The 25,302-nt window shown below is 33.2% G+C and overlaps 1 protein-coding gene across 2 annotated transcripts in view; it reads right to left on the reverse strand.

Annotated features, from left to right (window-relative positions):
• Window positions 1-25,302, reverse strand: part of LOC124361499 (tyrosine-protein phosphatase non-receptor type 2-like) — a 41,171-nt gene that overhangs the window by 10,365 nt on the left and 5,504 nt on the right. For both annotated transcript variants that reach the window (XM_046815562.1, XM_046815557.1), the window contains exons 4-5: window positions 4,380-4,513; window positions 2,044-2,269 (exon numbers count right to left, since the gene is read on the reverse strand). In XM_046815562.1, coding sequence (XP_046671518.1) covers window positions 2,044-2,269; window positions 4,380-4,513 — 360 coding nt within the window. The remainder of the gene's footprint in view (window positions 1-2,043; window positions 2,270-4,379; window positions 4,514-25,302) is intronic.

The raw sequence follows: 25,302 nt of genomic DNA on the forward strand, positions 1-25,302 counted from the left end.
AATAAAAACATGTTTGACAAATTTTCAGATATTGTTGGTCTTTCAGAATATATAATTAAATATATTAGTGATGTGTCATTTCAGCTTTTTAAAATCTTTATACAGAAGGTTTCCCAAGTACTTTTATATGCCACACCTGTTCTCTTACAATAGTTCAATAACAAAGTTAATTTTATTTTAACATCTACTACTGGAAAATAGTTTACCAAAACAAGGCAGAATATTTCAAGATTGTAATTGTGTTAACAATGTTTCAACACAATGCAACACTGCAAAATTAAAACATAGTCATACCAAAAATTGTTTTAGTTTAATGTTAATGTGATGAATCGCGATAATGTATTACCATGGCTACCATTCTTCATTTTATATGTATAAATAGTATATAAACCATTATATATGTAATAGATTTGCAAAACAAATATTTAATATTGTGTACTTTTGACAGTCAAAATAACTTTGTTACAATGTTTAACTTACTTATTTAGTAATCCTACATTGGTCGAAGTCACTTAACTATTGCAGGTCGATGGGTGAGCTTTGTGCTAAGTGTAATATGACATGGAATTATAAATAAAACAAATTAACTTTGTGCTTTATTATAAGCTAAACGAGCTTAGTAAGAATACACATAGTACTATTCTCTTGAACATGTGCCAATTACATTATGAAATATAAAGTAAATAACTTTACTAAAACTTATGTCAGATCAAGGAAGTGATCAGTTTTACTATAATTAATTTACTATGATAACAAAATTATATTTAACATATTTTTAACATATCAGCTAAATAAACTGTGGAATAACTTAAACACAAGAATTACAATCATGAATTGGTGTATTTAGCCTTTTTACTAGTTTGAGGTCTGCTATCTAACGAGAAACACCCGTCAGGCTGAGTTGCACAGTACAGTTCTAAATTGTATATATAACAAATTCTGATGTAAACTAGAGAAAATAGTTTCAAACCATATCTCGCAGGCTTCTTGGGCATGTACTGCCGGGAAGAACATCACCCCCAAACGACTCAAGCATTTCGTCCATTGTACATATTTGCTGACACAATAGTGTCTCTTGCAACATTCCACAAATCCATCAGACATTTATAATGGAAGCTAGATCACCCAAAGGTTGTCTTTTTGTTTGTGGTTGCATCATCAAAAGAACATGCAATGTAACAATAAATGAAAGCGCCTATAGCTCATTGCCATCCAAAACAATTCAGAAGTGGTTCCGTCATTTACCCATAAATCCAATAGCCATGCATAGTTAGTAGTTCTCAGATCTTTTATTTCTTGTAGATTTGTATTGATTACATCAGATTCTCTTCTGAGACATCCAAGTTCCAAGCTTATAAGATGATTGTCACATTTTTCACTTCTCTTTTTACACCAGATAAATGTGTTACAATATTCCTTTGTGTTCAGCGTCTTTGTTGAAAAGGCGCATGGATGTTCCAATCGTAAGTAAGGTCATGACCTGTGTAATGCAGAGCAGTAGTAACACCTGTTGCTTCTTCGTCACCTGATTGTTCATTTCCACTAACGTGATCACTGTTGGGCTCAGCATCCTTAATCATCACCAGAAATACCACAACCGCCCAAAAAGTTGTCTTCAGAATCAGATTTTACTTGAAACCATTGTACTACTCAATTTTCTCAATTTAATTAAATAGTTGTTAACACCTAACTAAATACAATTAAAATACGACTTGAAACAACTGGGAAAAAAGATATTTCAGTAAACACCAATGGTTGAAGGATGAGCTCACTGGCACAGTATCATCTGTTTTGACATCTTGCACTACTGAAGGTCACTTAGCAACTTAGATAGCCCCCTCCCCAAATTCTGGGCTGCAGCTATTGAAGGGCATTATGGGATAGCATTGCCAAACTAACAGAATTTGGAACAAAATTATCTTTCAAGTGAGCTCAACCCTCAACCAACACAGGGTCTTTAGTTTTTATTTTCTTATTTCTACAGGTTAAGTGTCAGAAACGGCTATGAGGCCCTTCATACACATAATCAAGTACGTCACTGACCAGTATGAGACAAGTGTCTACCAGACAGAAAGTGCCCGACCGCCCGATCCCTGCAGAGCAGTGGACGACTGCTGGCCCCACCTCTTCCGCCAGTGCTCCACTCTGTCGCACCTTGTTGAGGAACCGTAGGAAAACCGTAGGGCTCTGAGGAACCCCAAAGTCAGGCCAGGTTGTGTAGTGGAAGTGAAGAATGTCCCGGCTGCTCCCACTCTCCACATCTGTTAGTCTAAAGATTCAATGCAGATTCTCATTAAAACAACTTAAAAACTATACTCCTAGATAATAATAAGAAATTGTTTCTATTATAATGGAATACTTTTATAACAGTGAGAATTTGTTTGAAGTTATAGTAATTTTTACTCCATAATATATTCAAAATTTAAACAGACACATTATTGATAAACAGTGTATCTGAAGAAAACTTTTAGTTCTATTTGTAGAAAACTATTTAATCTGTTTAAAGAATAGTAAGTGTTAAATTAAAACTATATTACCATCACTACAAGTTAACAAAGTAAAATCTTCTTCAAAGTTAATTTTATTTTTAGCTACTTTATAACCCAACTTATGAAACTGATCTATAAAACGTATAGTATTTTGTTACCATTAGAAAGAAGTTTCAATATTTATATAGAATGGAAATAAGTTGTAAATATGAGGCATATACAAAAGTAAGTGTACTTAGGCTCTCACTGCTGGAAGGATTTGTTTATACACATGTTGGCTACACCGCAGTGATTCCTTCCCTCTGAAACGAGACCGGTTCTAGGTCAGTTTGTTGAGAACTGTCGATGCGACAATACGTTTTCATGTCAATCTAATCTACTGTCAAATGCCAAATACACAGCATCATCCGTTACCTCGTTTGGAAGGGAAAATTCCAGTTAAGGCTTAAAAAAGAAAAGTTATCGCCGGTGATGAGATGGGTTTATAGTTATGATCCCGAAATAAAAGTCCTATAATAACATGGCTTGAACCTGAAACCCAGCACCTGATAAAAGCTCGACAAGTTTGAAGCAAAAAAAAGATGCCCTGGTGACAGTGTTCTTTTACGACACACTTATTAAGCACCACAAGTATGCTTCAGAGGATGGTTCTATCAACAAGGAATATTCCCTCAAATTTGAGGCTACTCAGGGATGGGTGTGGCATAAACGTCTTGAATTATGGGGCAGTGGAGACTGGATGCTTCACCACGAAAATGGACCAGCTCATTCCTCTCACATGATTCAACAATTTTGCCCGAGGATCACAGCAGCCAAGTGCCATGTTCTCCATATAGTCCTTGCACCATGTGATTTCTGGCTGTTCCCGAAATTTAAATCTCTGCTTAAAAAGAACCAGATTTCAGTTTAAGAGGTCAAATTGAATATGACAGTGGTGCTAGACGATCCTGAAAGACTTTGCAACAACTTGTTTCTCAAAATGGATCGTTTAAATCAGTGCATTAAGTCTGAATTGTAGAGTATTCTGGAGGAGACTCAAGTTTGGTCGCATTCAGCAAGTTAGGATTCCAGTAATATAAAATTATCGGATACTTTTTGGACAGTTTCCGCATTTTAGTGAAAAAATCTGACAAAAATATATTAGCTAAGATCTATTTTTGAAACATCTCTGTTAAAAAAAGGTCACTTTGTCCCTTCATCATGCATGCTCTAAGAACCGTGTCAATGAGTTATGCAAGTATAGAACAGTTTTCAAAAATGACAGTTTTTTGAAGTGGATATTGAAGCAAAACAGACTTCCTAGAGAAATCAAAATGTTTTTGTGTCCTCATATCATATTTGTGTAGAGTTATATTTTACAAAAAAATGTAATTTGAAAGATCAATATTGATCGAAGAGAACAGATATGAGGGGATTGAAACACCGGTTTACACATATCTCTAAATCCAGCACCAGGCATAATCCTCAGTATAATTCAGCAACAGATATAATTATCACCACAGTTTTCTATATTCTAGTAGATTAACCAGAATTTCCCAAAAAATCAACCTATGGCAAATACACACAGTGTACATGATCTTGTGAAAAATGCAGGAAGAATAGTTTTTAACAGGTATATTTTCTGTGGCAAAAAAGTTAGTGCGCTACTATGAACCCAACACCTATTAGTATACTACATAAATAGGTTTTGGAAAAAAACGACATGAAAATATGTAAACAAACAAAAATTAAAAACAGCTTTAACATAAACCACAATATATACCAACTATAACTGAGATTTTCACTGGAATTGAAGATACCTAAAGAATATTATGAGATTGAAAAGTTATGGTATGAATAAAATTTAAACCAAAATGGTACACACCTAATGTCTGCTAAAATAATACCTACCTTAAAATTCTGGTGGTAAAGTATGGACCTTCTGTTTCGGAAGCAAGCTCGACTTTCAAATTAACATCAGTAAACTCCATGATGTCCTCACCTCCGTTTTTACTCCCAACTGGCCAATACTGGTGACATTTTACCTGGAAAAGATAATATATCATTATTTTACAGAAGAGTACTGTTGGCACCACAAAAACAATCTTAACTAATAAGACAAAATTAAATAAAATTATTTAGCACTTGTATGCCAGATTACCAAGAAACAGTCGATGTAACCAACTCAACCGTCATCTCAATCACTCTCTGTGTGCGGACATCACTGTGCACTTTTCGAGTTCATAGTAAGTTTGTTCTAATATACCTTATTTGTATTTACATTTTCAAAAAAACCTGAGGGTCCTGGGAACTAAGATCCTGAACAATAGGTACTATAAGAGCGTTGCTAATAATAGAACTAGAAAATGGGAGATGTAGTTATGGGAATAGTAAGAATACAAAACACGTTATTTAACATTTTAAAATAAATATGTCTTTAGGCTCCATTACATTTAGTGATATTGACTTAGGTTTAAATTATGCTATATCCACCTTAATAAAAAAGGTTTTCAAAATTTGTTTGTTCAAACCAAGTTAAATCCAAATCTGTTAGCCATTTCCGTTTTCTTTGTGTACTAGTAAAATATGTTAAGATTTCTTTCATTTATAATGTTATGTTTTAGTCTTATTAAAAAAATGCATTTTAGAATACAAGTACAGTGGAGTCCCGCTAATCCGAACACGTGTAATCCGAACGTCGGTTAATCCGAACAGGTCCAGGAGGAATTATTTATAACGATAATGAACAGTTATAGGAACTAATTACATAAAAAATGAAAATGGGTGCATCATTTCGTACATAAACAAAGAAAACTTTAATTAAATAGACATACAGTATTTTATTAAGACAAATTGTGTACGGTACAGTACATAAATAATGAAGTTAAATACAGTACCAAATTGAAACTTATAGGTTAAGTACGAGTTAAATTACTGTATTAAGAAGTGAAATCAAACAAAAATTGGACGTACAGTACTGATATTATTATTGAGTACAATATTAATTGTTAAAAGACATAAATTCAGTTATTGTCTTATGTCGCATTAAAGAGAGTCTATTGGATGACGCGTAGTTTCGTACAACTATTGAACGCGTGGACCCGTACAATATACAGTACGCTCACATTGCTTAACAATAGAACTCTCTAAATACGGTAAATGTGCTTAGTATTCGCAAACACGTTTATTTGTCAAGAAATACAATGCAACAGTCAGAAAACATGTTTTAATAAACAATGTTGATAATTCTATAACAAAATAGACCCATTTTCAAGTTTAAAACCGTATTTTTCTGTAATTCTGGCTAATCCGAATAGGGCTCGGTCCCAATTAGGTCGGATTACCGGGACTCTACTGTATAACACATGAAACAATTACAAAAGAATTCATTTCTCACAAAGATTTATTGTCATAAAATGTGATATTTAAAAACCTAAAAATATTATACTGCAACTATCATCAATCATGCTCATAAAATAAACTAAAGTTTTAATAAATTAATTTTTAATTTTCCATAAATATACTAATCTTGTTTCAATGCAATATTAACTCATCAGTTGTATTTCATAACTTAAATGATGTTACTTATCATGGAAAAAACATAGGTTCCTTAACTTCTAATTTTAGTATTAGTAGATCTTCTTCTATTTCTTCTAGTATTTTAAGTAACACTGTGTTATCTTAATGTTTTCTTTTTTTAAGATACCAATAAATAACTTAATTTTATTGAAACATTTTTAACTTTCAAAAATTTAATTGGTAGGCCTAGCTAATAACTACAATAGGCACAGCTAAATTGCAGTACAGATATACCAAGGAAATTTACCACTAAAAAATAGTGCTCTGGGGAAATTTTGGGTGGTTAAACATATTCTGCATCCCTGTGCCAAAGAATTATTGATTTCCAGCTCTTTCAGTTTATACTGTGATAAACATGCTGTTTGTCTTCTATTACAAGGTCTGCTTGAGACCTATTACAACAAAATAAAAGTCTAAGAGATCCGGTAGGTTCCATTTGTATGTGACCCTGGAAATAGTCTTTTTTATTAATCCCTATTGTAGACTATGTAATTTTATAATTATAAGTTTTTAAAGTAGATCTTATATCATTGTATTATAGTAAGTATTGAAAATAACTTTTAAGATTTATTTTCTTTAATCTTTATCAACCATTATTTAATATAATGTTTGTTCCAATCATTGTAACAGCAGTATTACAGAACCTCCTCATGAAACTCATCCTTTTCCTAGACCTGGCATAGTTGATTTTTCTGTAACTGATAGGCTGTTTTTGGGTGATTTACAGACTTGTTTTATAAAATGTGAAAAATCTTTATTTACTATAATTTTTTCATTTTGTGTTTGGTATTGCATTGTTCAGCATGCACTAGAGAATAGTCTACTATAGTGTACAATAGTGTCCATAATATAAGTCAAAAGTTATAAAAACTGGCAGTAAAAAATAAGAGATTGTATATAGGGGTGTATGTATGAATGAATAAATTAAAAATATCAAGATAACAAAAAGTTTTAAATTTATTCAAGTTTTAGAAAATGTATGGTTTTATATAATTTATAGTATATGAACTGGAATAGTAAAAAGGAAAATTCTATATCACTACATAATATTTTCTGTATTGTTTTGAGTTATAATTATTGGCACATGCAATCTGGTGGGAAATCGTAGAAACACTTTCAAGTAGTTTTCATTGTGCTTATTAGCGTGTACTAATTTTGTCTACTTTTGATTTAAGTTATGATTTCTTCTTGCTGATTCACTGTGGCTTGTCATTTGTTTCAGAATAGTTAAAATTTCTGTAATAGTAAAACATTAAAAACAATCGGCAATACAAAAAAGTTCTATTCCAATACCAAAACTGTGGTTTCGATTCTCGACTTGATAAAGATTCCTGCATTATTTTTAACTAAGAATATAGACTGATTCTATTACCATTTTAAGCAAGAAAAGTACCATCATTATAATTAGACCATAAAATTAAATTGTAAATACAGTTTTATATAGCTCCTTAATTCTTACAGCACAGAATATAAATTTCTATATTTCCCCCAGTGTGCCATTAGCTTTTAACTCCTTGAATGACAATAGATTTTGAGGGGGTTGCACTGTCAGTACCAAGCATTTATGACAGTTCTATCCCTCAGTGCCAAGCATTTTCTTGTCTTTGTCTAGTGTTCCGCCATATAATTTAAAACTTTTTTTTCAAATAAAGATAATGAAAGATAATTTTTGTAAATAGTCCAGGAGAAATAGCAGTTAAAAAATGGTCAAATAAATAAATGTTTTCTTACAGCAAAACTAATGGTACAATTTAGTCAAATACATCATAAATAAATAAAAAAAAACCATTCTGAACCAAAAATCGTCTATTAGGGGGTATAGGAGGGGTGGTTTTTTAGGGGTGAAAATGGTTTTTTGCAATTTGTGAGTAAAAAAAATGCATCTTATTGAAAAATGTTAAATGTAAAAGTTGTTGGAAATACAAAAATCTACAACTTTTGTAGTAATCATTTTTGCCCTAACCTCAAAAATTTCCCCAAAAGATTAAAAAAAAAACCGTTTTTTTTTTTTGGTTTTTTAATTTTTTTCTTTTACAAAAATGGTTCGATTGAGCTGAAAGTTTGATGAAATATACTTTGTGCTATTCTAAAAAATACTGTATTTTTTTTCATTAAGAAATATTCAGCCGTTATTAATAAAATTTCACTTTAAAAAAAAATATTTTGATAATTTTCAATCACCATTTTGAAACATTTTTTTTAATCAAAAAGGTTCTCTGACGGCTCATTATTTTAGTTTTTTTGTCTATTTTGAATAAATTAAAATAAAAAATATGTAGTTTAATTGAAAAAAAAACTGCAGAAAAAATTGAAAATAAACAAAATATTGACATTTTTCATTATACATTGTATTATTTACGTGGAAAAATTGTTATTATTTATTTAAATTATAATTTTTTTTATACCAGAGCTATTTGTTAGCATTAGGCAAAATAATAATGAATTATGCATATTTAACAACTACGTGGAAATTTTTAAATAAATCAAAAAATAGGATTCGAGTCTTAGTAATTTTTTTTTAATTTGTATATTTTCCTTCATATATTTTTTATTTCTTTAAAATATTTTTTTACAATTCTTATTGAAATTAATCAAGAAACCATTATTCCTTTCCAAAAGTTTTTTTTGAATATTTATGTTTTTTTTCAGTGAACTTAAAAATATAAATATATTTTTTTCATATTCTACGTCATCTGATCGTGATTCATACCATATTCTACTCAATTTTTTCCCTGCTTTTTTTAAATGTAATGATTGTATCTCCTTTCATTGAAGGAAATACAAGATCGTTATCAAAACTATCACTCAATTTTTTTTAATGTATTTAATGTTGGGATATCACCATCAAAATCTTCTATAATTTCGTTAAGGTTGGAAAATTGGCACTCGGATGAATTTTTTTAAAGTAATACACGCAGTAACTTATGAAATCTTTAGAATCTACACTCGCTGTATGTCTAAAAGATGTTGAGCTTGTCCCATCATAAAAAGATGACATGCACCTATTATGATAATAAGCTTTGAAACTTCATCTGATTCTTTGAGAAAATTCAGTCTAACAGACTTTTATTAAATGATTCTGAAACATCTCTTCCCTTTAAAGTTGATAAAATTTTTCATTAGTCTCAGCCTTCTGCATGCCGGCGAAATGCTCTATTTTGGTTAAAAGGTTCTTCACAAAAAACACAATGATGCTCAAAATTAAAATCACATGCTTCTTTCATAATCTTCTTCCCAATAGATTTTGATCGAGGTCTATTGTATGCTGGTCGACAACCATCATGATGTGTGCTTCAGTCAATTTCTGAAATGTTATGTACCGCTGATGTTTGCTTTGTTTACTTGACGAAATAAAGAGTATCTATCCCTCGACTTTTTATTTTCACCAAATCTCCATCGCGGCTTTTACAAATGATACAAGAAGGTACCTTTTCCACCATTTACATGAGTCTATAAAATGCAGAAAGCACGATAAAATTAGTATACTGAAAATACGTAAAAATTACTAGATAAATAGCATGCGTAAAATTGTATGCACAGAGACAAAGATTTATGATCTGTATTATTTTTAATAATTTTTATTGAATAATTTGTATAACATTTTGTTTTGCAAAAGTTTTACTGTACGATTTGTATTTTATATGGACAAAAATCTTGTAAATTGCTAATCACGAGGCTTATTTCACGACACTACTCCAATATAACTTGACTGACGACAAAGCAGCTGTTTATTGAATGCTTAGAAAACATACTGAGACCTGTATAATAGAAGAATAGGATTGACCCCGCACTTTTACTTCAAGGACACTATTATATACCTGTACTATATATATTACCTGTAATCCAACTTTCACATTCAACAATGTTTCTAAAATACTTTTTCAAAATATTCGAGAATTCTTCCAACATTAAAAAAAATTATAATTTAAATAAATAATAACAATTTTTTCCACGTAAATAATACAATGTATAATGAAAAAATGTCAATATTTTGTTTATTTTCAATTTTTCTGCAGTTTTTTCAATTAAAACTACATATTTTTTATTTTATTTCTTCAAAATAGACAAAAACACTAAAATAATGAGCCGTCAGAGAACCTATTTTGATTAAAAAAAATGTTTCAAAATGGTGATTGAAAATTATCAAAATATTTTTTTAAAGTGAAATTTTATTATAACGGCTGAATATTTCTTAATGAAAAAAATACAGTATTTTTAGAATAGCACAAAGTATATTTCGTCAAACTTTCAGCTCAATCGAACCATTTTTGTAAAAGAAAAAATTAAAAACCAAAAAAAACTGTTTTTTTAATCTTTTGGGGGAAATTTTTGAGGTTAGGGTCAAAAATGATTATCACAAAAGTTGTAGATTTTTGTATTTCCAACAACTTTTACATTTAACTTTTTTCAATAAGATGCATTGTTTACTCACAAATTGCAAAAAACCATTTTTCACCCCTAAAAAAACCACCCCTCCTATACCCCCTAATAGACGATTTTGGTTCGGAATGGTTTTTTTTTATTTATTTATGATGTATTTGACTAAATTGTGCCATTAGTTTGCTGTAAGAAAACATTTATTTTTTCAATCAGGTAATACGACTGGACTAAAAGGGAAAAGTAGGTTTATTTGTTTGTAAGGGAAAACTTATATTTATTTGAATAATAAAATCTCTTTTAATGTTTAAATACAAAAAATAATTTTAAAAAAATTGAATTTATCTATTTAAAAAAATTCTGAATAGCAAAAGTTGTAATTTTATCTTAATTTATGTAAATGCATATGTTTGTAATGCTCCCTATGTACGTAGGAACAAATGTACCAAGTTTCAAAAAGTATGCACTTATATAACATACTGTTTTTATTTATTTTTTTTAATATTTGGTATTTGTGTAGTGTTCCATGAAATAATTCACAACTTTTCAAAAATAGGCATAACAGGATGATTCCTGTTTTATTATGAAGAGGGATAGATTAAGTACAATGCCATACGCCAACATTTAGTAACAGAATAATAAATATTTGAAAAGCCGATCTAGTCGGCCCTCTACACTTTTTGGAAATAATGGCGGGCCAATCTTATCGGCTCTTTACATTCACTGCTTAAAGTTCTATTTGAATTAAGATTTCTAAATGTTATTACAAGAAGTACAAACATTAAATCTGTAAAAAAAATTTTCAACAATATTTTTAACTAATAAATAAATCCATAGAAAACAAAACATGGCATGAAATTGTCCAATTCACTGAAAACAAAACAAAAATCAACCGTAATAAAAAATAAAACATTGATATCCAAATTTAAGTCATCCAATTCGACATAGATTGTGTGCAGATCATAAGAATTGCACTGCCATTCTCGTCACATATGAAAAGCCAACTGATGTCTGATGTTCAGTTAACATTATAATGCGTTTTATCAAGAGTTTAACAAACTATCAAGGACCAGTTTCATAATCTACAAATCACAATTGAGGATACAAAATTTAATAATGAGATTTGAAATTATATTTGTGTGGGAGTTATCTTTACCATGTGGAATTTTCCGTAATACACATGGGAAAATTTAAATGCAGTAAAATCGTTAGTAATAGATTTGTTAGTAAATCTATTTATATACATTATTAATAGATTTGTTAGTAATGGAATTAATAATAACAATTATAATATTAATATTATAATTATTAGTTGTGATTAGTGTGGTAAAATTCAGAATGTTTGAATTTCCAATCCTATTTATGTAAATGAATATGTTTTTTGCACTTCTACGCAAATCCATTGTTTTCATACTTGTCAACTTTTCAGTTTTTACTGAAAAAGTTTTAATTTTTACGAAATAGATTACAAAATTGTATTTTTTTTTTGGTTCGGTACAAAATTTGAAAGAGAACTTCTATTTTTAATATGTTATTAACCCGTTTTCTTCCCACTGTCGACATTTGTCGACACGCAACTTAATATTTTTTTTTGTGGGAAATTTTTATTGTCTAGGACTCTTACGATAATATCCCGCTGTTATGTTTGGTATCTCTGAACTAGCAGTTGATGCGCCGCGGCAGTGGCTAGTTTGGTGCTTTTTGTGTCAACAACTCTACTGATTGACTCTCAGCCTCACTATGTCACTGATAGACAGGTAAGTGTATTACAACCTTGTAAATAATAATATTATTTACCGTACGCTATTTATAGTGATATAAGATATGTGTATGACGTATTACTGTGTTGAACGTGTAAAATAATGTTTTAGGGTATCGATTTTACAATCATAAATATTGATGTCGACAAATGTCGACAGTGGGCACCAGCGGTAGGGGTCGATGTCCATTACAACAAATTGTTTTTTTTTTAGGTTGACGGTAGCTGACATCGCTAATATATTGGAAGAGAGTGAAAATATTATAGAATCCAACATTTTTTTATTGAGCCACCAGATAATCCAGCCTCAGTGACTGTGATTCCGATGACGATGATAGTGGCAACATAAATCATTTATCTGGCAACCAACTCAGAGCTGGTGGTGAGCTGATAGGAAGAAAATTAACTGAAGATGGGTTAGTTACAATAAGAATTGGTGGAATACCTGAAGAAAAAAGTGACCAAGAAGAAGTGGAAACATGTAGAAGATAAGAAAATTTGAGGAACCTGTGGACGAAGATGACAGTGTAGTAAGCGTAGATGTTGTTTTTGAAGAAGAAACCCAAGGAAAAGTTAGTAAAAATACGTTTAGAGAGCAGAACTAAAAAAAGAAAACAAATAAAAGATGTTAGAACAAAAAAGAAGGTGAAAGGAAATAAGTCAAAACGTACATGGGAAGAAAAAGACATTGCAGATGTAAGCTCTATAGAGTTTACTCGTGCGAATTTCTTGTCAAATGATTATTCTCCTGTAGAACTGTTTGAAATGTTCTTTGATGACGAGGTCGTAGAGTACATTGTTTATTGCACTAATCAATATTCCCTAGAAAAAGGAAACATAAACTTTTCTACATCAAAAAATGAAATACGTCTGTTTTTTCGCCATTCTTTTTCTATCAGGATACAACACTATGGCTCGTTACAGAATGTACTGGGAAAACGGCAGAGGACACACATCATGAAGCAGTTTTCACGTGCAATTTCACGTAATCGTTTTCAGGATATCTTGAAAAACATTCACTTCTGTGAAAATGATAAATTAGACAAAGATGACAAGTTTGCCAAAGTTCGCTCTGTTTATGTGCATGCTGAACGAGCGATGGCTTCGTTACTTCCCAGGTGACATTTACTTATCCATTGATGAATCCATGGTACCTTATTTTGGAAGGCACGGGTTGAAACAACATATCCATGGGAAGCCTATCCGATTCGGATATAAAGTTTGGATATTAGCTACAAGGTTAGGCTACGCTATTCAAGCGGAACCGTATCAGGGCAAAGCGACTGGAGCAACTAGTCCTGAGCTCGGTGTGGGAGGCTCAGTTGTCATTGATCTTATATCTGAACTCCCACAGGACAGAAAATATAGTTTGTTTTTCGACAACTTCTTTACATCTTTAAAACTGCTTGAAGCGTTAAAAAACAGGGGATATCATGGTACAGGGGACCATAAGGGTAGACAGAGTTGAGGATGCCCCTCTTCGTAAAACCTCAAGATCTCAAGAAAGAACCAAGAGGTACTTTCCAATCAAATAACTGACACAGACACCAACATAACACTTGTAAGATACATGGACAACAGTGTTTTTACTATAGCGTCGACAGCAACAGGCGTTCATCCTGAGGGGAAAGCAAAGCGTTGGTCCTCTAGCAATAAAAAACACATCGTTGTGCCACAGCCAAACTGTGTCAATTGGTACAATATGAATATGGGTGGGTGGATAGGCTAGATGAAAAATGTATCTACCTACCGTATTCATATTCGCAACAAAAAGTGGTATTGGCCAATGGTTGCATACATGCTGAATGTGAGTATGAATAATGCTTGGATTTTATACAGAATGACGCCAAAAGGAGCTGAAGAACAATTAGATCTTCTTGGATTCACCCGCTACATTGTCCGTACGTACATGCGAACATGCACAAGCCATCGATCCTCTGCAAGGACGGCCCAAGCCAGGACAGTATCCAGTAGGGTGTTGCCTGAAATCTGATTCAGTGGAAAAGATCATCATTTAGAAACAGTTCAAAAGCAAATTCGCTGCGCACTGTGTTCCAAAGCAACAAGGAAACGGTGCAAGACTTGTCAAGTTGGATGCCATGTGCTTTGTGCGGAAGGCTTTCCATACTTCCTGAGGACAGTAATCTCTTATACAATCCTTTCTGATATGTAATCTCTATTCATAAATACTGTAATGGAACAATAAAAGCATCATTATTTCATTTTTTAACTTATTTTAAAACCACCCCTTTCATTCCCACTGTCGACATATGTCTACATTAGCCTCTATTCTCTAACTGCACCCGTTCATGCCACTGTCGACATATGTTCGACATGCTATAATTTATTGTTATTATTAAATTTTACATATTTCATACTAAAACTATAGTAAATAACTGATAATAAAGCAAATAACCAAAGGCCACCAAAAAATCTGACAAAAAAATAATTTGGGCAGAAACGGGTTAATACCAAGGGGTTTTCTGTGGGTATATTGGTTACTAAAAATATATTTTGTAAAAAACATTACATTACAGATAAATATACAAAATTTTGTACATAATTTATTATTCCTTTGTCTTACTAAACAATCTGCAATCTACATATAAAACCAAAAAAATGACATGGATCACTGTTTATATTGTAATGTATAATTATTTTTTACAAATGTTTATAAACAAGCCTGCAAACCGAGCCAAAAGAGCTTGCCATTTAAGGAACTATCAACTACCAGTTCCAGGGTTAAATTTAACACTTTTTATTCCCTATTCATGTATTAAATATTAAAAAATAAAAATTCATGAATATATTCTTAGAGAGGAGATATTTACGTAGCTACATGAATTACAAGGTAAACAGAAATTAACATGTTCAGGTCAAGGTGGTGTAATGGTCGCCTCAACTAGCAAGTATCGATAACACAGTGGTGTCATGATTTATAAGATAAGACATAAGATATTTATTGGTTATTTTTTACATATAAATGCAAGACTGAGCCTAGGTAATACAAGTAATGAAGTGATCAAGGGTGACGTGAGAGGCATTAGTGACTAGAATAATAAATAATGTTTAAGGTGAAAATTGTACTAAAAACATGCTACAAATAACTAATAATAAACAAACAATCAACAGTTGAATAAAAGGCAAGTATTACTACGAGGGGTATCCAAAAAGTAAGTTTCCATTAATTATGAAAAAGTTAAAAAGACTCAAAAAATAACTGAAACACATTTATTCAACTTTTTACATCATACCTTATTTTTCTACATAGTTACCATCCCTTTCTAAGCACTCTTGGTATCTAGGAAGTAGTTTTTTTATTCCAGCATCACAAAATTCACCCGCCAAATTTTTAAGCCAAGTATCCACTTCATTTTGAAGGTCATCGCTGTTGGCAAATCGCCGACCGCCAAGATGTCTTTTCAGCTCCGGAAACAGCTCCGGAAACAGATGAAAATCGCTAGGCGCAAGATCTGGTGAGTATGGAGGATGACCAAAAACATCCCACTTAAATTTCCTCAAAAGTTCCATTGTTGCACGAGCAGCGTGTGGTCAGGCGTTATCTCGAATAAGCAGAAACGTGCGCGACAAAAGTCCGCACCGTTTATTCTGTATTGCCCGCCGAAGTCTGGTGAGAACTTCACAATACCTTTCTGCATTTATGGTTTCGCCACGAGGAAGATAGTCAATCAATAACACTCCACGGCAGTCCCAAAAAACTGTAGCCATTACCTTTCCTGCCGACTCAAAAACTTTGGCTTTTTGAGGAGCTGCCTCTCCTTTTTTTTGCCACACCATACTCTGGCGTTTGGTCTCTGGAGTTGAGTGGTGAATCCATGTTTCATCACCAGTGACTATTCTACTGAAAAGGTTTTCATCTTCATCGTCAAACAATCGCAAGAAAGACTGGGCAGCAGCCATTCGTTGTTGTTTATGGGCATTGCTCAATAAGCGAGGCACCCATCTTGCACACACTTTTGCAAGCTGAAGATCTTCTGTCATGATATTGTGCACAGATGACCGGCTAACTTCAACACTTGACGGCAGTTTATCCATAATTTCATCGAGAGTCACTCGCTTATCATTGTCAATAACTGCTCGTACAGCATTAATGACGTCAGGTTGCCGAGAACTGGCCGGTCGGCCACTACGCTCATCGTCATGAACATTTTCTCTTCCTTCCAAAAACATTGCACGCCAACGACGGACCATCTGAACGGACATAACATGTTCACCATACACTTGACACAACTGACGATGAATTTCAACGGCAGTTTCGTTTTTGGCGGTCAAGAAACGAATAACACTACGGACTTCGCAACTGGCGGCAGAACGCAGTGGAGTCTCCATGATGTTTGGGCAGCAACTGACTGAGAAGCGTGACAATGGGCCAGTGACCGGCGCACCTGTTGCCAACCGAACCGCGCTACATATCCCCGCCCACAGCTGCACGCTGTGTTACGTACGCGTCTTTTTACAGAACAGGGAAACTTACTTTTTGGATACCCCTCGTAAATAAGAAAATATATTAAAACAATTAACATCAAATCACATTTAAAATTCCTATGGCTAAGTACTCAACAAAGTATTCAACTGTTACTCTGACATACTGAAGTATTCGTTCACATGCTACAAAGGATTCATGCAAAGGAATACATACATTTTCATTTTAAAATTACTTAAATGAAGATTACCAATGTGTTCTGAAATTTTGTTGTAAAGTCTTTTACCCATCATTATGTACACTAACATTATTTAATCTTACTTTTTGTAGGTTCATTTTGCCCCTACTCCTAGTATTAAACCCATGCACATGGATATAATTATTTACATTCTTAAAAGTAAGTACTAACAATTGAAAGATATATACGTTAACAACAGTCAATATTTCTAATTCTATAAAAAACTGCCTACAGTGAGCTAATCTATCTACTTTGAAGATTGATTTAACCACTTTCTTATGTATTAATAGTACTTCACTAATTTTAGAAGAACAACCCCAGTAAATCAGACCATACAATACCACATACTGAAAGAGTGCAAAATAAGCGGACCTAAGATATGCTTAACCCCTTCAACGCACTATTTAATTTGAACTGAACACCCCCTAAGTGGTCCACTTATTTTCTTGTTTTTCACAGTTTTGTGACAACATTACCTATACATACATTAAATGATTTTCTGTTAAGCCTATACTTGTAAAAGGGATTGTATTGCTAAAATATAAGTATACCCATACAAACATGTACAAAATACCATTACAAAATTTTTTAAAGACATGTTTACTGGAAGTTATTTGCTGTATTTATATTAGAAATTTGCAACTGTGTGATATGTCTTGAAGCAGTCCTCTATACAAGGAACCACCAGAGAGTGCAGTTGGCGGCGACCAATAGAATGGACTGGCCTGCGCGACGTTGCCACACAACTTCCGCTGCCGCCCGGCACGGCTGCGCATTGTGTCTGATAAACCGCTGCGCTATCACAACTAACACTGATACTGAACATTTAAAACTTATCAGTATAATTGAAAAACAATATTTAAAATGCGTTGACAGTTTGCTATATTATATTTAAATTACTTGTATAGTTTATTAATGTTATTACAAACTAACTATCGATTAAAACAAACAAATCGTCCCGTCAGTTTAGTCCAGAGTAAAGTACTTGCTTATTTCCATACGATACAACAATCTTTTCAGTGATTTTTAAACGATTACTAAACACACACAAAATTAATATACATGTTGCTTATATTAGACACTGCATGACGTGTTGCTTGATTAAAAATAATTACAAAAAATATAACAATATAATCAATTTTTAATTTATCAAAACAATTATATTTTTAAATTATTAAATAATCAAATTTTCCACTAAATAACTTTTAGGGCCTACTATTTTAAAATGAAATACGTTAAAAAGCATGATTGACTTAATAATATTCTTACCTTTGCACTTGTATATTATTTTATTCGCTCTCACAGGCGGCAAATATCGTAGCCAAAACCTCGGAGTCTTCTTCATTTTCACTTTCTGCCTCACTGCTACTCGTGTCAGAATTGTCTGCTAAGTTTATAATTATTTGCTCTACAACACTTGTGCGGATACATTCCTTTTCAAAATCAGCTTGCTGCAAGGCTTCTGCGTGCTGAACTCTTGATTGCCAGTCTTCTTTAGTCACTTTGTCCAGAGCATCATGAACAAGTTTCTCAACGTCGGTTTATTTTAAATGTCTTATTATTACGTGCTACCTCTCCCTTCATTTGAGCCCATACCATTTCAATGGGATTGTACTGGCAGTGTTAAGGAGGGAGCCTGACAACTGTATGTCCCATTTCATTAGCTAATACGTCGAGTTCATAAGTTTTTTGTTGGGTTTTTATGTGGGGGTGAACCCTCATTTTAAGTTCTGGTTTCGTTTCTTTCATAGAGTATTGTATGTTTTTCGAGACAACCAATTTTGAATCTCTTCCTTCTCCACGATGAATTTGGAATTTTCTCGGCGAGTATGAATGGTAATGGAGCATTATCCATAACGATGATCGAGCCTTCTTCCAAAATGCATAGCAGTTTTTTTAAACCATTTTCTGAACGATTCAGCGTTCATTTCATCTTGATAGTCCGAACTGGAATTGAAGAGAATGCAGTATTTTCAACCGCCACTGATTAAGCGACAATAGGCACTGACTGACGGTCAGAGACCGAAGGAGGAAGGGGCTGTTTCTTGGAAACAGTATGACTCATCCGTCTGGGTATTACCAACACTGCTGGCTGGTGCGGCTTTTGTTTACAGGTATTTCACCCGTTTCCTCCACATTTTCACTCGTCTGACATCATCTATTATGTACTGTGTTCAAATTTCATTGGATGTTATAGAAAAACCGTTACTTTAGAATTTTATAAGAAAGTGCATTCATATTATAAAAATACTTGTGCTGAATGATTTTTCAACTATGGCCAGTTTAAATATTTAAATCACCCACGTGTGAAAACAATTTTACATAACACAGATTCAAGACTATTAATAGCCAGGTAGGAAAAATGCTTTTAAATGGTTATAAATTTATGAGAACCGAAGTGCGTAACAAAACCGTTGCGGCAACATTTCCCACCGTTATGTACTGAATAAGTATATTTATGGAAAAGAACATAATATGTTCTTTATGAATATATTATATATTTTAAATAAATATGAAATATATTATATTTCAGTTGTATTTGATAACTTTCTTACCAAATTGAAAATCCATTTAACATAACATGATTATACTATGCAAACATGTAATGCCTTATTATATATAAGTGATAATGGCATTATCTAACTGTTAAATACGGGAAATTAACGTTTTTGCGGAATTTTTATGTTTTCTTTTTAATTTATATTTCGGCTAAAGATTTTAATCCTACGATCTTCGTATATGAGTAATATAATACAATAATTTATTTCAATCCATTTAACTCAACATGGAAATAAGCTACAGAAATGTACTTTTTTTTAAAAAATGACCGTAAAATTACATTTTGTAATACGTAGTTAATTAATTTAAGACAGCTCTAACATTTCTTTCGAGCGTAACGGTTAAGTATTTTAAGAAAGCTGGACTCGCGCGGCTTGTGGTTACAGCGGGGAACAAGTTTGGCAACGTCGCTCAGTCCTCGTTGGCCGCTCCAAGGTCACGGGCAAAATAGGCTCCTCCCTCAACTGCACTCTCTTGTGGTTTTTTTGTATAGGCATAGGCCAGCCTCACATTGGGGACACCAGTAGATTGTGTCCCTTCTTCTGCCATGTTTGTAGCAAACCACACATCTCCTTTGAGGCTTTGCTTTTTTCCCAGTTGGTGGAATCTTTTCAATTAATGTCTTTCAGTTAGGCGCATTGGTGGAGGCTCAGTGGATGGTCTGCCTTGAACTCTTCTTGGTACCTCTTGTTGAAATCTTTCCAAAATGTCATTTACTAGGCCTAATCTAAATGTTAAGTGATCAATATTGTTGTGTTTTGACTTCCAAATGATGTATGAGTTCAGAATTGTAATGTTTAGCATACGCTTGAAGACTTTCATGTACCATTTAGTACCTCTTTTCCTTTCCAGTAGATAGTTCTCTAGCATTTGATCTCTAAGGTCCACACCCCCATATTTTTATTATATTCTACTACAATACCAAACATAACCAAACAAATAAACAGCTAAACACAAACAATAACATCGTCATGCCAGCAGACAAAGTCGTTTTACAGTCAATTGCGTAGTTAGAAACAACTGACAGCAAGCGCCACCTTGATCAATGTTTTTCGTCTACAGTAAACTAAATGTTGAATGGCTTTCAATACATAGGTATCGATACACCGATAGTTCATTTCATCTTCTTTCCAACGATGTATAACTCGAATGTATTACACCGAAAATAACCGAAATATATTCGTTATAAGATCGGACTGCGCGATGCGTACAGCGTACGTCGCGGGCCGAGTTCAGCGGTAAACACTAGACGTACGGCGTACGTCGTGGTGCGTTGAAGGGTTAAGGCACAAAGTGAGTAAGCCAAGATAAAAGAAAAGACTGTTCTAGATAGCCTAGTGGTGAGGTGGTTCATGTGCAGAGCTCATTTACTTGTAAATTTAATATATTAAGATTTAAACTATACATTAAAAAGTAGTCATCAGCATATAATAAGAATCAGATTGAATGCTACAAGGCAAGTTGTTTATGAAAATTTAAATCAAAAAAGGGCCAAGGACAGAGCCTTGAGGTACCTCACAGACCACCTCTCGAATGGACGACCTCTCACACAAACTACCTGCCTTTTATTAGACAAGATTTGAACACGTTGCAGGCAGTTCTACAGAGGCCATAGTGAATCAATTTATTCAAGAGTATATTGTGATCGATACAACCAAAGGCCTTGCTTAGATTAAAAGAGGTGACCCAAGCAAAACACCTGTCACAAAAATGTTGTAAATTTTGGCAACTAAGGCACCAATGGTACGAGTAGTACTGCGTGACTTCCTAAAAGCAAACTGAGAGTCAGTAACAAAACCGCAAGCTGTTCAAACATAATGTTCTCTATGACTTAAGACAGTGTTGGGACCAACAAGACTGGTCTATAATTTGCTGGATTGCTTACGTCTCCACTCTTGTGCATAGGAGTGATTTTGGAAATTTTCATAGCATTCGGAAAATACACACACAAAAAATTCTCTAAAACATGCATTTATGATAAAGATGAGCTGCATCACAAGGATGTTGGTGATTCAGGACCGCCTAATTCAGTCTAATGTAACGGAGGCAGATCCTGACAAACATATGATGTCCAAGTAACCATCATATTAGTCATGTTCTAAATACCTATATAATTAAGTTCATGGCTTAGGAAAACACATCATTTGAATATAAAAATATATATTGTACTATATATACAGCGTGGCTACATAAATTACTTGGGTTCCATTTCACTTTAAAACTGATTATTATATCACTACGATAGTAACAAAAAAAAAAACTAAAAATAAATAAGTTGTTACTACAACAATGGCTTATTAAACTGTACATACAATAAAAAAAGAACAAAACGAAAATTTACTGTCTAGAACTATTTACAAAATATACACATCACAAGCCTAGTTATACTTAGGCTTAGGCCTACTCTTTTTTGAAGTTTTTTTAAGTTCACCGAGCCGCCTCTGTTGTTAGCTCATTGACACCATTTCAATTGAAAATGAAAATTCACTTTAAATATTTCTTGTTGACAACTAAATAATTATAATACATCTGTATCTATTCCTAAACAAACTAATTCAAAACAAATAATTAACCAAACAGCAGCAAACGCTACAAGTCGTTGGTCAACTGAAAATAAACACTATGCAAGTTTTCAAATACACATCATAATAATGCTGAAAGTGAAACTGAAGAGGAAGGTAACTTGTGTCTGGTTATTTACAACCCCTTCACAAGATCAACAGATACGTTACATCAAACAAATATGAGTACGAATGACTTTTGTTGGTTAGATATTCACATTGCAACAGATGTCGGACTGAGTGCGGCCTTGGACTGGTACGGCTGAGATAGCGATGTCGGACAGAATTCGCCATGGACCCCAAAATGTTAAGATTGACAAGGTTGTCATAAAACATGGGCTTATTGTTACTAATTTTACCAGTTTTGATTTTTCTGACAGGAAAACAATTTTGAAAGATTAAATAGAACTCAGAAAAGAAATGTTCAACACAAAAACCTGCCAAATTACCATTCACACTACTATTAACAGGCCCATCAATAAAGAATTAAAAATACAACTAAAAACAAAATTAAAACTATTCTCCCGATTGATTTTGGACAGTTCTGAGATCTGAATTTCATCAGATTAGTGTTTATGAAGCTTCTACAGTAGATATCTGTCTCTTTCTACTCACTGCTCTCAGCCACTACAGTAGTCAAAACCAAAATATTAAATGGTCAGAGTAATACAACGGTTCGACATAGGAAAAGCAGTCTTCTTTATCGGCATTAGAATACATTATCTAAACAAGCATAAGCATGGATCGGCTGAAAGTTATGGCAATACTGTATTGCTTTAATAATTTGATAAAATTATCTCTGGTATTACTCTTGTGTATAATATCAAATTTGGAATTGATGTCACCACCAAACAAAAGTAAATGAAAACCAATTGGGTTGGTTTAACTCGATTAAGTATCTCAAGCAAATCCAAGAAAATTCTTGCATCACCATCTGGCGTGCAATATATGGAAACAGTTACCATCTTGTTTGCTATTACAAGTATTGCACAAGCTTCAAAATGTTTATATGTACAAAAATTACTTAAGTCCATTGGTTCAAAGTTAATTTTGTCTGATACAAATATGTGTACCACCTCTCATGAACAAAAGTTGCCAGGTTAAAGCCACTAAGGTTATAAAGTTCAATTGAGCTATCATTAATCTAATGCTCAGCCAAGCAAATAAAATCACAGTTGTTATTAATCACTATATCTTCCAAAACATCTAATTTATAATTTAAACCTTGTATATTAAGAAACAAAAATGAGAAGAAAGTCATAAAGAATCCAGTTCAATTATTTACTTTCTGTACCATATCCATTATTATATTTGATCACTGGAATTATTAGAATCGCTACTACTATTCACATGTGGGAGGAACATTATTGCCAATTAGAAGCTAGTTACTAGGTTTCATACTTTCACCCTCTAAATGTTTGGGTACCCCTATTTTAAAAGAATTGTAAGATGAGTGTCTGGTGGGTAATTTTGAACACATTATAATCTGCTCACCTACAGTGACCACACTAAAAACACGAGTTCTTATGTCTGAAGCCGAAACAGAGGAATTCAGGTTGATAACATGAACCCACTCCTTTTTTTCAACAACTGACAACTTCGAATTTGAAGCACTGTCTATAATTCAAAGTTGAGAAGGCCTGGTGCTCCTTTTACGGTTCACACTAAATCTACTTCCAATGTTTCTTGTTCTTTTGTAGGTTACTATCTTATACTCGTCTTCACTGTCAGCATCTACAATGTGAGCACTGTCAATGTCTGGGTTAGTGTTTCATTCCACCTGTTGCTCATCTTTACTTTTACAGTTACAGTCAGTGTCAGGCTTATTTTGTTGTCTGCCTTACTTAAATTCCTTGACGCAACAGAGGTAAAATCTCTGTGTTTCTTTTTGCCAATAGCTTGATATTTTAAGATTATTCCGAGTACCACTAATTCCCTCAATTTCACATACTGGCAAAACTAGATTTGTCAAGTTGGGATCTTCTTCCACATTGTGGTACGTAAAAGTCAGTTTTTGAGCCTAGATAATTATTATCACTCTATATAAGATTTTAGAACTCTAATTTGTTTTTAATTTGTCTGCATAAGACTGCTGTCTACCACTAGATAGGATTAATTCACTAATTATCTTTGCTTGATTCATCACAATAGCGATTAGGCTATAATTTGTCAACTGCAATGCAGATAATTATGTCCGCATTTCAGTTTGGTTTTTATTTAGATCAAAATTTGATCTGTTGCAATACTTCAATGTGCCATACTGCCAGAACACACATCTTCAATAGGCTGAGATGTATTATCTTCGTCATTTACAGCAGTAGGTTTACTAACCTTGTCCACAACTTCCCGTTGCACAGGTTTTACAAAGTTCGACTTTTCACCCGAGTTAAAGATATAATCACATTTTATTTTACCGATGCACTGGAAATGGAACCAACAACATTTCTCTGACACTGGAGCCCTACAGTTTTATTAGTTACATTTATTGGACAGGCTCCACACTTACTACTTCTTCTAGACGACCACACCAGTGTAAAGAACACAAAAATATAAATTTATAGAAACAAACTTTATAGAACGAAAAAAACCCTATAATTACAAAATTACATACATACAAGCATTTCCAGGTATTGTAATCGGTATTGTTGTCGCTGTTATCTTATCTTTCTCGAGAATCCCGATTACGGCAGGCCGCGCGGCATCACATGATTATCTAAGTTTTTTTGAACGGTACATAATTGCCTTTCCATTACAATTCAATTTATATTTCTGATCAGCCCCTCTAGAATTTGATATTTTACTGATAGGTACTATCTCGAGGGATGTTTTTCTTTCGTTGACATCAGCGCGGGCAGCAGTGCACTGCTGCCGATGCCCGCGCTGATGGCCGGAGGCACTCGCATTTTGGGTGGCGGAGTGTAATCAAGAATAAAAACAAGTTTTGAGTGTGTTTTTTTCAATAAAGAATTTAGTTTTTGTATGGTAATGTTTGTTTTTGTTGAATTTTTGTGTTTGGAGAAATGTAGGAGTAAAACACAGAAGTACAACAAAGCGACGCACCAGCTGAACGGGCGGCGAGACTGCAATCACGTTATCTACTAGACCGCTCGACTTTGACCTCTGTCTGAGGATGGGGAGGGGTTTGCGATAAAACAATTCCTGTTTTATATTGACGAAATATTGTTCTACGCTAATCTAGTAATCAGTAGAAGCAAAATATCAAATAACGATTCATGTCTGGGTGTGGTCGGTAAAATCCCAAAGTACCAAATAAATAGTTATTTCTATTTATATTGTATATACTGTAATATGATTCC

This window comes from Homalodisca vitripennis, chromosome 1, assembly GCF_021130785.1.
Source record: "Homalodisca vitripennis isolate AUS2020 chromosome 1, UT_GWSS_2.1, whole genome shotgun sequence".
NCBI classification, from domain to species: Eukaryota; Metazoa; Arthropoda; class Insecta; order Hemiptera; family Cicadellidae; genus Homalodisca; species Homalodisca vitripennis.